Source organism: Saccopteryx leptura, chromosome 1 (genome assembly GCF_036850995.1).
Source record: "Saccopteryx leptura isolate mSacLep1 chromosome 1, mSacLep1_pri_phased_curated, whole genome shotgun sequence".
Taxonomy (NCBI): Eukaryota; Metazoa; Chordata; class Mammalia; order Chiroptera; family Emballonuridae; genus Saccopteryx; species Saccopteryx leptura.
Window position 1 is genome coordinate 369,275,440 of NC_089503.1, and position 14,231 is coordinate 369,289,670.

At 39.0% G+C, this 14,231-nt stretch overlaps 1 protein-coding gene across 7 annotated transcripts in view; it reads left to right on the top strand.

Moving 5' to 3' along the window:
• The window catches only part of PKHD1 (PKHD1 ciliary IPT domain containing fibrocystin/polyductin), a 482,558-nt gene that overhangs the window by 438,193 nt on the left and 30,134 nt on the right, over positions 1-14,231 (top strand). For all 7 annotated transcript variants that reach the window (XR_010748128.1, XM_066359212.1, XM_066359215.1 and 4 more), the window contains 2 exons: positions 7,049-7,184; positions 8,566-8,653. Coding sequence is in view for 6 of the 7 variants with exons in the window: in XM_066359212.1 (XP_066215309.1) it covers positions 7,049-7,184; positions 8,566-8,653 (224 nt within the window). In the remaining variant the exon portion in view is untranslated. The remainder of the gene's footprint in view (positions 1-7,048; positions 7,185-8,565; positions 8,654-14,231) is intronic.

Below are 14,231 nucleotides of genomic sequence, written 5' to 3' on the forward strand. Positions count from 1 at the left end.
GATGCCCTGGGGACGACTGTTCTTATGCTAAATGGCCCCAGATCACTAACTCTTTGATTCTACTTCCACAGTTTGTATTGTTTCTACTATGTTCCTTATAAATGGGATGTTTATGGTAATCTATTGCTGCTGTTGATATCCAGCAGTTCCCCACCCACATACACATGTAGTTCTGTTTCCAAAATTGAAACATGCTACCTTAAAATCAAGAATTTTATACTATTTGTACAGATGGTGACATTGTAGGTAAATATAATAAAGACTTATGAAAGTTTACATTTCAATGTTTTGTATTTCCCAAACATTAATTGAACAGCCTTTATGTCCCAAAATTATATGGCTCATATGCTAATGGATAGCAAAAAAATATATGCAACTATTTATTAAAAATGTATTAAATCTCATTCTATAACTATTACAAAAATATAATTGATTCAGTATTAATCTGCTTAACCATTAATTTAGTTTTTTGTAAAATTGACTTGAAAAAATATGTATGTGTGCATGCGTGTGTGTGTGTGTGTGTGTGTGTGTGTGTGTGTGTATTCCTTCTTTTCCAAGTGAGAAGAGGGGAGATAGAGAGACAGACTTCTGCATGCACCCTGACTGGGATCCACATACCAACCCTTTTCTGGGGCCAATGCTCAGAACTGAGCTATTTTTAGCACCTGAGGCAGAGGCTCCACCATTCATCCTCAGTGCCTGGGGCCAATGAGCTTAAACCAATTGAGCTATGGCTGCAAGAGAGAAAGAAAGAGAGAGAAAGGAGGTGGAGGGGTGGAGAAGCAGACGGTTGCTTCTCCTGTGTGCTCTGACCAAGAATTGAATCCAGGACATCCACACTCAGGGCTGACGCTCTACCGCCAAGCCAACCAGCCAGGGTGACTTGAGTATATTTTTATCTTTGTAATATTTATTAGGTGGTCAAGGCTTATATATTCCCAGGAGTACTGAAGCACAGTGCCATGCACAATAAATGATCATTAAGTACTAGTCGCAAATATTGAAATGTAGCCTGCTTGGCTTCTCTGCTTTTCCAGTACTCTTATGTAATCAATATCTTGTATTAAATCTCTTTCATCAGAGCAGTCGTGAGTGATTTCTGTTTCCCTGGTCAGATTTTGACTGTGGCAGCACCTCAGTACAAATGGGAAGTTTTGAATAATTTGGGTATGACCTTAAAATGTGTTCAAAGTTTCCATTATTCCAGATAAGATATCTATGCTAGATTTTAATATTATAAACACTATTTTAAAAGATATACCGACTACAATACTTAGGTTTTGACCTTTGTGTTGACCTTTTGGGCAGATGTGTCTCTATGTATTCCTGACACTGCAGCCCACACCTAGGGTTCCTCAAATCTCAGTTTGAAACGAATACTTCCAAAGAACCTCCAGAGTTGAATAGTATGTGTTGGAGCAGAGCAGTAAGCACCCCAGTTGAAGAGTGTTCCAAACGTAAAGTTAGCCAGGTCGAGGGAGGTGATGACTTCACAGAGGCATCTGATAACCTAAGAGCCGCAGTAGTGCGTGTTGGATACCGATTTGTTTTAGTGTTGCTATAGTAACGTGTATTCGGTGCTTACTATGGGCCACGTCTGGGACCACTATGCTCTATCGTATAGAAAAGAAACAGTCATATCATAAGACATTTCTTCTCTCTTATGTGTTCACAGAAGCGAAGGGTATCTGGCTAGGTTTGATGGGGAAGGAGCTTAAGGACTGTGAAATAATAGCAGTCCCCTCTTAGTCATGGTTTTGCTTTCTGAGATTTCAGTTACTTGCTGTCAGTTACTGTCCAGAAATGTTTAATAGAAAATTCCACAAGTAAACAATTCATAGCTTTTAAATTGTGTGCTGTTTGAGTAGCGTGATGTCACCTCACGCTGTCTCACTTCATCCCTTTGTCCGTGTGGCCATAGTGTGTATACTACCTGTCCTTTAGTCACTTTGTAGCCTTCCAGGTTATCCCATGAACTGGCTTGGTGCTGTAGTGCTTGGGTTCAAGGCACCCTTCTTATTTTACTTAAAAATGGCCCCAGAGGCAAAAGTAGTGATGCTGGTAATTCAGCTATATCAAAGAGAAGCCATAAAGTGCTTCCTTGAAGTGAAGAGGTATGTATGTGTGTGTGCATGCGTGCGTGCGTGCGTGTGTGTGTGTTTAAAGCATAGTATACCTAGAGTTTGGTACTATTCCTGGATTCAGGCATTCATTGGAGGTCTTAGAATGTATCCCCTGTGGATATGGGGAGACTGTTGTCTAAGTAAAATGCTATGTGTCAATTCTGAAAGTTAGCCGGTAAAATTATTCATGCCTTACAAACTCTGAAATTTTGCCAGTAAAGTCATTCATATAAAACAACGTTCCTCTAAGATAGAGGTCCTGGTATTTATTTATCTTTGCATATCTCACAGTGCCTTGGACAATATTTGTGCATAGTGGAAAAGTTGACATATGTTTGTTAAACTGAATTGACTAAAGAACTTACTATCTTTATCCACACTACAGAGTCTTACAAACTACCTTGGAATTAAAGTCCCCTCCTGGCATATATAGATTCTGCCCTATCTAGCCAATTTAAATGAAAAATGGTTGAAAATGCTCAGGACACCCTGAAACATTTAATTAAAACATGGAGCTCTTTTCTAGAAGCCTGAAAACTTTGAGGAGACAAAGGTTAAAGACTGAGTGAGGAAGTATTTCTAACTCCCTACCTTTACCCCGCCCCCATCTTTACCCCCCCCCCCCACACACACACACCGTAGGTCTTACCCAGAGCCAGCTTTCACCAATAAGATTTATTTGTTTATTTGTATACTGGGTTTGCCAATGCAAGTAGAAACAACCCCACCCTTCTCTTTACAAGGTAAAAGTTTAGAGCTGGCAAATTGGAAAGCAAGGGTCTCTGGGCAGTTGGCTCAGTGGTAGAGCATCAGCCTGGCATGTGGATGTCCCAGATTTGATTCCTGGTCAGGGCACACAGGAGAAGCACCCATCTGCTTCTCCACCCCTCCTCTTCTTGCTTTTCTCTCTGTCTCTCTTCTTCTACTGCAGCCATGGCTGGACTAGAGCAAGTTGGCCCTGGGCACTGAGGATGGCTCCATGGCCTCTGCCTCAGGCACTAAAGAATAGCTTGGTTGCAGGGCACTGGAACAAATGCCCCAGATGGGCAGAGCATCGCCCCCTAGTGGGCTTTCCAGGTGGATCCCCATCAGGGAGCATGCGGGCATCTGTCTCTGCCTCCCTTCCTCTCACTGAAAAAAAAAATTGAAAAGCAAGGGTTGAGGTGAATAGTGGTGATTTCTAAACTGGAAAATTTCTGTATTTTCTTTCTCTTATTATTTATTTATTTATTTATTTTTTAGTTTTCACTTAAGCATTGAAGGGGAAAAAATTCTTTCACATACCTGCCTAGGTATAGGAAGCTGTTAAATAGTAGTTAGAACTGGGAGGATTGGAGAGAACTTTCCTCCCCCATTTTTTAAAGTTTGGCTGTAGGTCTTTCTGCCCGCAGGCTACAGTCACATTAGCGGTTGGAAATTGGATAAGGACAGCACAATGACAAATCCAGGTTGCTTGCAATAAGTTGCTAATCCCTTTGCTTTAATATTGGAGCAGCATATAATGATGTTTGGACATCACTCCAGTTTACTGACGACCCCACTGGGGCCAGCAATAGAACCTTACAACTGTCTAACAAGGCGTCAGGTGACTCCCGTCGTCACAGCAACGGACACTGGAATCTAATCTTCCCTCCATCCCTTCTAGCACCCAATAACGCCTAGATTATATAAGTGGCCCATCATTGCTTGGTAACTTGAATCAATTAACGTTAATTCGCACAATGCTATGATGTATTGTGATCACTTTCATTTCAGGGAAGGGGGAGAAATTGCTATAAGTCACCTAAAATGAGGTTGTCTGTGGTGCTGAGGTATTAATTGGGTGTCCATATTAAATGCAAAAGGAGCCCCATCGTGAAAGGAAAGTGGATGAGTGACTCTCTTGGCTGCTATCGACCTATCAGAAGAAGACAGTGCCCTTTTCCTTTGCTTTTATCTATTACAGTTTTCCCTATTGCGTGTCAAGTTGATGTATTATAAAAAATTCATTTGGTGACCTTTCACCCCCTGAGCAGATTAAACAATTTCACTTCGATGGCATCATTAACAGGACCCTGCATTTAATGATGATTTCTCTAAAAGGCCACGGAGATTCGATTTTAAGCTAACAGATTTATTGCACTATTATAACATATCGTAAAAAACTGTACCACCTACGGTCAGGTTTTAGGATAGAAACTGCTTAAGAGTTTATGTGGAGCTTAAAGTGGTATTACCCTGGGATATGCTGCAGTAGCAAGTCTGACCTCCAGTGAGATGCTGTTTACATTTAATCAGAGATGTTTGCTCACAATAAACTTTAAAGTGTGTCGGGGACAGGCCTTTCAGCGGGTGTCCGGGCAGTTGGTTCCCGTCTCTTCCTCTCTAGACAGCAAGGTACTTATGTCAGGATCTCTGATGGAGCAGTTCAGTTTCTTTAACCCGCGCTGCTAGCCCGCTCCTGTTCCACATCAGAAAGCATTTAAGAACCAGGTTAGGAGAGAAATAGGATCTGGTAACAATGTGAGCATTTTCCAACAACCTGGGACTTGCAGAAGAATAGAATTAATAGCATAGATTTGAAAAGTCTGTTTTAAATTATTCTCTTTCAGGCATTAAAAGGGAGCCTTAGCCACTCAGGGTAAGCAAGCTAAGAAGTGATGATTCGGCTAGCTAGTGCATGTTAAACTCCCAGGGAGCGGCTGAAGCGGGGGTCAGAGCCTGAGCTGGTAGATGGCCCCAGGGGATTCCAGGACTACTCTGCCCCATTTCCCAGGGTTCCCGGGGGAGAGGGAAACTGTTTCCTACAGAAACTTCGTAGTTCATGATCCATTGTGTTTGCTCCTCCACTATTTACTCTTTTTAGGACTCATTGTTACTTTTTGTATACCATCTATGTTAAATAAATATTTTATCCTTTTCTTTTCCCACAAAAAATAATAAAAGGTTGGGGAATAAAGTATTTAACTTACAAGCATTTAATTGAGGGTAGGATAGTTTACCTTTTTTTTTTAGTCAAATCTTTTTTTGTTAAACTTGACCTAGGTTGTGCTGATGATGAGTCACCACAGGATACTCCATATTAGGGTAATATATGTATATATGATGTCTATCTTTATATGCCCATTTAGTTGCTAAAAAGCTATTACATGCCTATGATATGTAACATATAATAGGCATATTGGGGAAATAGATATATAATCTATAATTTTCTTTTAATAAAGCTATCTTGGTCATCAAAAATTCCAAAGCTCTGGGAAAAAAGATGCTTGAAGGTGTCACGAATTATATAACCATTTTACCTTATTTTATTTTATTCCATTTGTTGGGCAGATAAAATGTATTATGCTCACTTTGTTAAAGATAACACGAGGAGGCCGTCGCCCAGGTGATATTAATGTGTGTTGGGGTGGGCTAAAGGCAGGTAGAATCCTTGTAGCCTGAGGCTTGGTTTTGGGATTAAGCCTTTCCTACCCTTTTTGATGTAGGGTGGTACAATCCAATCATGCCTCAGAGAGTGACTTTGCATCAGAGACTTCCCTGTTTTGTATATTGGATTAAGGGTTTGGATTTCTACACTATAAAATGGGGACTGAACGAGAGCTTGGTTCTTGGTTCCTGAGATTATCATTAGAGAGGAGAGCAGAGAAAGGCCACGTGGAGTAGGCCAGGAGAAGCAGCCAAGATGGCGGAGTGCTGGGTGAGATGCCAGTTTGTGTAGAGTTTGTATCTGGGATAAGGAAGGAGATGGGGAACTGAGGAGAAGAAGGCTGGTGAGCTAGAAACCTTTGATTCTAGGAAACTCGGATAAGTCAGTGGCTTTGTGAGCACTGAGTGTGACTGGGTTTTGGAGCCCAGTGTGTATTTTTTACTTGCCCGCCGGGTGCAAGGTAGGATTAAAGGCTATGGCCCATCAGTTTTTGGCTCCGCTGTTTCTTTACCGACTATCCGAATCCAATGCGAACCTGCATGAGCCGGGCGGCTGCTCTGATGGTGGCCTTGGCCCTGACTACTGGCTTTACACCATTTAATTGCTAAGTCACATCAGCAATTAATGTGCCCGAAAGGGGTAAAAAACAATAGAGCTCACTGGTTAAGTGCTCAGACCTTGGTCATATCTTACTATTTGTAAGACCTTTGGCAGGTTCCTTTAGCCTTTTTGGACCTCTGTGTAAGTAAGAGTACCTACCTCCTAATGTCAACTTAGAGATGCAATGAGTTTATACATGGAAAGCTTAGAACAGTACCTGATACACAGTTAGTATTAGGATAAATTAATTATAAGCATTATTCTCCCCAAGGGTTTCATTCAATTAAAATCAATCAATCAATTAATTAATCCCATAGTCATTGAACTTATTTAGTGCAAGCACACTGTGGAGAGTCTAAGAATGGAAGGGTTGTCTGTTGTGAGGACTAAATGAGCAACTCCATGCTCATCAGGGCCATGCTGGGGCTCGCTCTCAGCACCTCCTCCCAGTTCTCAGTGATGGCATCTTGGTGTCAGAGTCAGCCATGGGGAAAGTAGTCATACCAGGGGAACTGGGAACCACTACAAATCAGGGCCTTTTGGGGGAGATCTGGTTTACTAATATGCTACTGAAAACATCTCCACCGTCTAAGTATTATACTCTGGTAAGTTCCCTCACTGAAGGTTTTTGGGGGCTGATATTAATAAACTGTGATAAAAATCTAGGTTCCTAATTTGGGCTTCTTCCCCCACCCCCGCACACCCAGTCCATCTTTTATTATGGCTAAGCAAACATGTTAAATAAATATATAACTATTCTCCAGTTATAATGTTCACGATAGGGTCTATTATTAATAAGTTTCTAGATGCAAAAGCAAATATTTTCACTAGTAATAATGTTTGATGGGAAATATCTGCTTCAGTGATATTTGTAATCTTACGAATCTATTCTGTTTTGTTTTATATGTGCCAGAAATACAAGCGATTTTAAAACAGGGAACTTGATATATGTTCGGCCCTACGCTCTTTCAGTCCTAGTCCAGCCTTCAGACGGAGAAGTGGGAAAAGAACTTCCAGTCCAGCCACAACTCGTTTTTCTAGATAAGCAGGTAACTTGTTCACGGGCACCGATCTTAAAAACTGGGTAGCGCATCCCCTGCACACAGGGCGGATTCCAGCATTGTGGTACACACTGACAGAGTCCTCAATGTGACATCTGCTGCCCTTAGACCTTCCCCCCACTTCTGTCGTCGACCTTCTGTTACGCAGCCTGCATTCCTTCCAGTTTGTGTGGATGTCCAGAATTTGGTTAAGAGTATGAATGTAATTCTGATACTTTCCCTCCCCAAGATATTCTTCAAGTAAGTCTCATATCTCCATGGAAATCTAGCCTTTACAAACAAGTGTATCTATATCTGAAGAAGTCATTTCATTTGTTAATGAAGGAATTTGTCCCATCACATCTGCATTATAGTTTTATGTTATTTTAAATATTTTCTCTCAGATGTGGTTAAGTAAATCATTTACAAGGAGGGTTCAGTGCTTAATTCTCATATCAGTGGTCACACCCTCTGATGCAGTGTTATCTTTTCTGTATTTACTTAAGTCATTGAGGAAAACAAAGTGAAATCGAATAATTAAATCTGCTTTCTACTCTTTAGTTTTTAAAATGCATCCGCTGACACGTTTGCAGTGGAACAGAGGCCATAGGACTGAAGTCCATACATGGAAACCAGTGATCTGCTCTGGTTCTCAATCAATTCTCTTCCTGCTTTCTCCCCCAAAGCTTCGCCTTCCTTATTAGTAAGGTGACCAATCATCCCCCTTTAGGGAGGACAGTCCTTCTTTTGTAAGTTCCGTCCTCCCTCAAAAGTGTCCCCCTACATGTCCTCCTTTTTGATATTGGAAGACTAATCTGTAAATGTCCGTACTCGATGGATGCAGAGTTGATCCACTGCGTGTGATGTGATGTATTTGTATCTAAATGAGTACTTTTTTCTTACAATTATTATTAAGAGTTAATAGGCATGTAAGCATAATTACAATATAAAATATTACAAATGTTTTTATTATGCGTTTATCATATTATAGTGTATTATTGTTTCAATGAATAAAATGTTTCTTTTATTTACGATATTGTTTTCTTCAATTTATTTTTGTCCTTTTCATTGTAAAAAAGTTGGTCACCTTGTCATTAGCCATCAGCACATGACGCCTTCTCCTCTCCTATAAACGTAGCTTTCCTTTCTCCTCGTCACTGCTCTGCCCCAGCTTTTTCTGCAATAATGTTCCTTCTCTTCTCTCAATATGATAATCATGATATAGTCCTTACATGAGAAAGAAAATGCTTATTTATCATTTTCCTTCTTTTGCTTTTTTATACTGAATTTGTGCTTTATGAAAGAATTTATTCTAAATTTTTTTTTTTTCAGATAAATTCACAAAATTTTCTTCCGACTCTAACTTTTCCTTTTTTTCCCCTATGTTTAGAATCAGAGAGTAGAGTCCTTGGGGCTGCCATCAGAGCCATGGGCCGTTTCCGTCTCCTTGGAAGGGACATCAGACTCAGTGCTGAAAGGTAGGTACCCACGACATTCAGACACCTGCTACTGCTGCGTCTGCACAAAACCCGTCTCCAGGCATTAGGCATCCGCAGCAAGGTCAGTAATACTCAGTGCCTTTGGAGAGTTGAAAGAAACACCCTTCATTCCCAGTCTACATGGCCAGTGTCTGTGAAAAGAAAGTTTTGGCTAGTAGCAAATTCTTAAGGAACCACCTTCTCTTCTCCCTTCTTTTGCATGATGAAAAGCATTTTTATTACACCCAGATCCCCAATATGGTGTAAGGAGAAGGGCATGTCCCCTAAGACAAATGATTCTTTGGTTCAGTACCAGGGACTGGCCCAAGGAGCAAGTCAACCACGTAAGGTGGTTTCTATGGAGAAACACTGGGTCTCAAAGACTGGAAGAATAATGGCGATGGGAAATGCAATGTACCCAGCTCAGAGCATACCCTCAAGTTTATTATTCCCTCTCCACCTTTCTTTATCTCCTATTAACTTTCTGTGCAGTCTTAGTATCATTGCGTAGCTTCATTTACTTTCCCTGGACCATGTGCATGGGAAAATAAAAACAAACAAACAATAAACAAAACAAAATTTTATTCTTTGCTTCTATGAGTTTGAACATTTTAGATACCTCATATAGATGAACCATACACTATTTGTCTCTCTGTGACTGGCTCATTCCTCTGGCATAGTGCTCTCAAGGTTCATCCAAGTTGTCACATAGTTCAGAATTTCCTTTGTTAAAGGCTGAATGAGACCCTATTGTATGTATATACCGCATTTTCTTGACATTTAGGTGGTTTCTATATCTTGGCAAGTGTGAATAGCTCTTTAGTGAACACGAGGGGCAGCTATCTTTGAGATCCTGATTTCAGTTCTTTTTCATAAGTACCCAGAAGTGGATTCACTGGCCCATATTTCTATTTGTAATTTTGTGAGAAACTTCCACAGTGTTTTCATAACAGCTGCACCATTTTGCATGTCCAGCCACAGTGTATGAGAGTTCCAGTTTCTCCACGTCCTCATCAGCACTCGTGATCTTTTGGTATTTTGATAATGGCCATCAAAATATGTGAGAGATAAGATCTTATTGTGATTTCAATTTGCACTTCCCTGATGATTAGTGATGTTGAGCATTTTTTCGTATACCTGTTGGCTACTCATAGATCTGCTTTGGAAAAATGTCTATTCACGTCTTTAGTGTATTTTTAAATTAGGTTATTTGTTTGTTTTACTGTTAAATTATAGGAGTTTCTTATATATTTTGGAAATTAGCCCTTATCAGAAGTATAGCTTACAAATATTTTCTCCCATTTTGTAGTTTACTTTCCTCTCTGTTTGTTTGCTATGCAGAATATATTTAATTTGATGTTATCCCACTTGTCTAATTTTATTTAATATGGTCATATTACCCCCAAACGATCTACAGATTCAATGTGATCACTACAAAATCTCAATAACATTTTTACATAAATTAAAAACAATTATAAAATTCATATGGAACCTAAGAAAATTTACAAATAGCCAAAACAGTCTTGAAAAAGGAAAACAAAGCTGTAGCCATCACAGTCCAAATTTCAAAATATATTACAAAACTATAGTAATAAAACAGTATGGCACTTACATAATGGCAGACCTGTAGACTAATGAAACACAATAGAGAGCACAGAAATAAGTCCATATGTATGTGCCAACTGGTATTCAACAAGGGAGCCAAGAATACACACTATGGAGAAAATGGTCTCTTTAACAAATGGGATTGAGGAGACTTGATATCCACATGTAAAAGAATAAAGTTAGACCATTGTTTTACACTATATAGAAAAAATTAACTCAAAGTGGATTAAAGTCTTAAATATCAGGGCTAAAAGTATAAAACTCTGAAAAGAAAAAAGAAGGAATCTTCTTGACATTGGTCTTGGCAAAGATTTCATAGATATGACATCAAAGGCTCAGGCAATGAAAGCAAAATTACAGGGTGTATTGAAAACTCCTTTAAAAATTAGCTGATCAGATTTCTTATGTACATCATGAACTGGTTATTTCTTATGCACATCATGAACTGGTTGAGGCATTTTTATTGATTTGGGGTTGTTTGTAATGTTTTTTTCCAAACTTGTAAAATACTCACCTATCAGTTTAAACAGCAGCATGTCTGCAAAATTGCTGGTTTCCAAGAAAAGCCATGACTTTAAAGTTACTTCCTGTACTACCTAGGCAATGAATCAAAGTTCATTCTCATGGCTCCTGTAAACTATATGAAATACTAAAATGTATAGGAATAACTCCAGCGTAGAAGTGCTAAATCTATTCCCTACTGCTAATTGTATTTAATTTGGCATAAATTATTTCTGTTGTCTGGTATATAATATCTGCTTCTGCTGAGGATATTGTATTTTCATTCTTTGTTACTTGTCTCTAAAAAAGGAAAGCAATAAATTGTAATGATCAAGTCTTTAAAAAAATAATAATAATAAATTCTCACTCAATATAGTCTTAAATAAATTAAATCCAGGATTTTTTAACAAATCACTTAGTACTTAGCTTAGGTTTTTTGTTTTGTGCTAAGCTATACCTCAAGCAAAAAGAACTAGCCATAGAACCAGCCGTTTCTGAAAATGTTCTTGAGGCAATCGACATTTCATGATTAAATATTTTATAACTTCGAAACTCTTATTGTTTAAAGCTTGTTTCATTCAGTTGTTTTCCTATTGGAGTTGTAAATTTGACTGCTATCTCTTTTCAAGTTGCCTTTCAACTATTTTGACCTATAAACTTCCTACTTTATCTACTTACTTATTAAGAAATCAAAGCTTTTCTGCCTGGGGACAAAAATAATTTTCCCCCAAACTTCCATAGTCTTGTTACTCTTTTCATCACCTTGTGTACTTTCTCTTTGTATAATCCAATTTAAAAAGCCCAGATGTTGTTGCTATTTTATGAGAATCACCTAATAGACCTTTCATATTTTCCATACTTTCATTCAATGCAGTCAATAGTTTACTCACTTTGGTGAAAGTAACACCCATATTGCTGATTTGTATTTTTGCTCTTCTTGGTGATTTCTTTAAACCAAGCAATTAAATCTGAAACTCCTTGGGTTTAAAGTCCTAAGGTGGAAGAGGACATCTCAAGATGTTTCCTTTACAAATTTACAGAAATAAGCCACATTATTAAGAAAGTAATGTAATTAAGCAAAGCTATCCAAGATTAGCTAATGTGAAAATTAAAACATTCAAAACTGCATTATTAGGTCATTGTAAACTGCCTGTTTTGATGATGTCATTCTATTCATTCTTCAATTCAATTTAGCTGTTGCTGGCATTTGGGTCTGGAATGCATAAGATAGAGCAGTAATACTGATGTTAACACAGCAGCATCAAAAATGTCAGTTTTCAGCTTTTTTCATGTTCTAATAATATATACATATATCAGTATCCTCATCTGACTGCTGAAACTCACCTGTCCCATCCTCTACTCCATACATTCCCCATATCCTGTCATTTACCCACATTCTACGCCATTTACACATTCCTTATCGGTCTTTGTCCTTTCAGGGTTCATAACAGCATAGCATAGACTGGAGGGCTTATAAATGAAGGAATTCATTTCTCACAGTTCTGGAACCTGCAAAACCCAAGGTCAAGTCCCCAGCACATTCTATGTCTAGAAAGGGCCCACCTCCTAGTTCATAGGTAGCCATCTTCTCAATAAGTTCTCCTATGGCAGAATGGGGGAGAGAGCTCTCTGGGCTCTCTTTTATAAAGGTACGTAATTGAATTCATGAGAGCTCTGCCCTAATGACCTAATCATTTCCCAAAGACCCCTCCTCCAAGCCCATCCCGTTGGAGATTAGATTTCAGCATTTGAATTTGGGAGGGATGCAAACATTCAGTCGATCGCAGTACCTTACCTGTACTCGATGACTTACCCGTACCCAGTCCCTCATTGGTACTCCGTGCCGTACCCACGTCACATGTCCTGAGTCACACTCCCTACTGGACTCACACTCTACACTGTGCCCGTACTCCATGCCCTTACTCCCACCGTATCACCCCACCTAGGCCTTACTCATATTCCACCCATTACCCATCTTCCTTTAAAAAATATATATTGTAAAACACACAGAACATAAAACTTACTCTCTTAACCATTTTTCCATGTATAAAAGTTACTTATATTTTTACCTTACCTATCCTTCGTACCTTACTCATACTCTGTACTTTATTCACATTTCATCCCTCACAGTCCATTATATAAATACATCACCCACACCCACTGTCTTACTCACACTCCATACCTTACTGTCATACCATACCTTACTCAGACTCCATACTTGACTTTACCCACTCCTGACCCTTAGCACCCCACATCCTTCATTATTTTCCTTTCAGTTATACCAAGTATCTGATCACTGACTAGCTCAGAATCATACTGTGATCATGTAAAATAAATGAGGCATGAAGCTGTTTGCTATTTTATTCTATTAACACCAACTCATACTTAGATGACTCACTTGGATCACTATTGTTACCATTATCAAATATGAGGAACAGGCTAAGGTTGTCTTCTATGCACACACACGTGTGTGTGTATGTATGTATGTGTGTGTGTATATATGTGCATGTGTGTTATGGAGAGAAAAAGTCTTGTATAGTTTTCTGTTTTTAGAATGCCCACATTACCGAAACATCCTATTTCATATGATTGAAAGTATCTTTTATTTTTTTGAATTTATTAAGCATAAAAGTATCCTTTAAAACCATTATGAAATACCTCTCCTTAACTTCAAAAAGAATGGAACCAAATCCATTTGAAATGGATTATATAACTTATTCTAAGTATTTCCTCAGGAAAAGAAAAATAACAACAACAAAACTATACCTGTGTATCTATTCCAAATCTTTTATTCTGCAATTTAACCTTATGTTCTTTTGTCTCAGTTGATTTTCCTCAGGAAAAAGAAGTTATTAACAAAAAAAACCTGATTTATTATATACACAAAGACTATTATTTAAGAGCCCTTCAAGTTCTTTGGTAATCATAGATCCTAATTAATTATAGAAAAAATATCTTAATATTTTTTAAAAATAATGTCTAAACATTAATCATGCAATACTTTGCTAGTGTGTAGAACTAAGGTTGAGAGAGAGAATGTGGCAGAGAATTGGGAGTGAAAAAATATTTTAGAAACCATATGCCGGCCCTGGTTGGTTGACTCTGCGGTAGAGCGGCGGCCGGTGTGCAGGAGTCCAGGGTTCGATTTCCGGCCAGGGCACACAGGAGAAGCACCCATCTGCTTCTCCACCCCTCCCCCTCTCCTTCCTCTCTGTCTCTCTCTTCCCCTCCTGTGGCCAAGGCTCCATTGGAGCAAAGTTGTCCCAGGCACTGAGGATGGCTCCATGGACACCACCTCAGGTGCTAGAATGGCTCTGGTTGCAGCAGAGCAAAGCCCCAGATGGGCAGAGCATTGCCCCCTGATGGGCATGCCGGGTGGATCCTAGTTGAGCACATGCACGAGTCTGACTGTCTCCCCACTTCTAACTTCAGAAAAATACAAACAAACAAACAAACAAACAAACAAAAACAA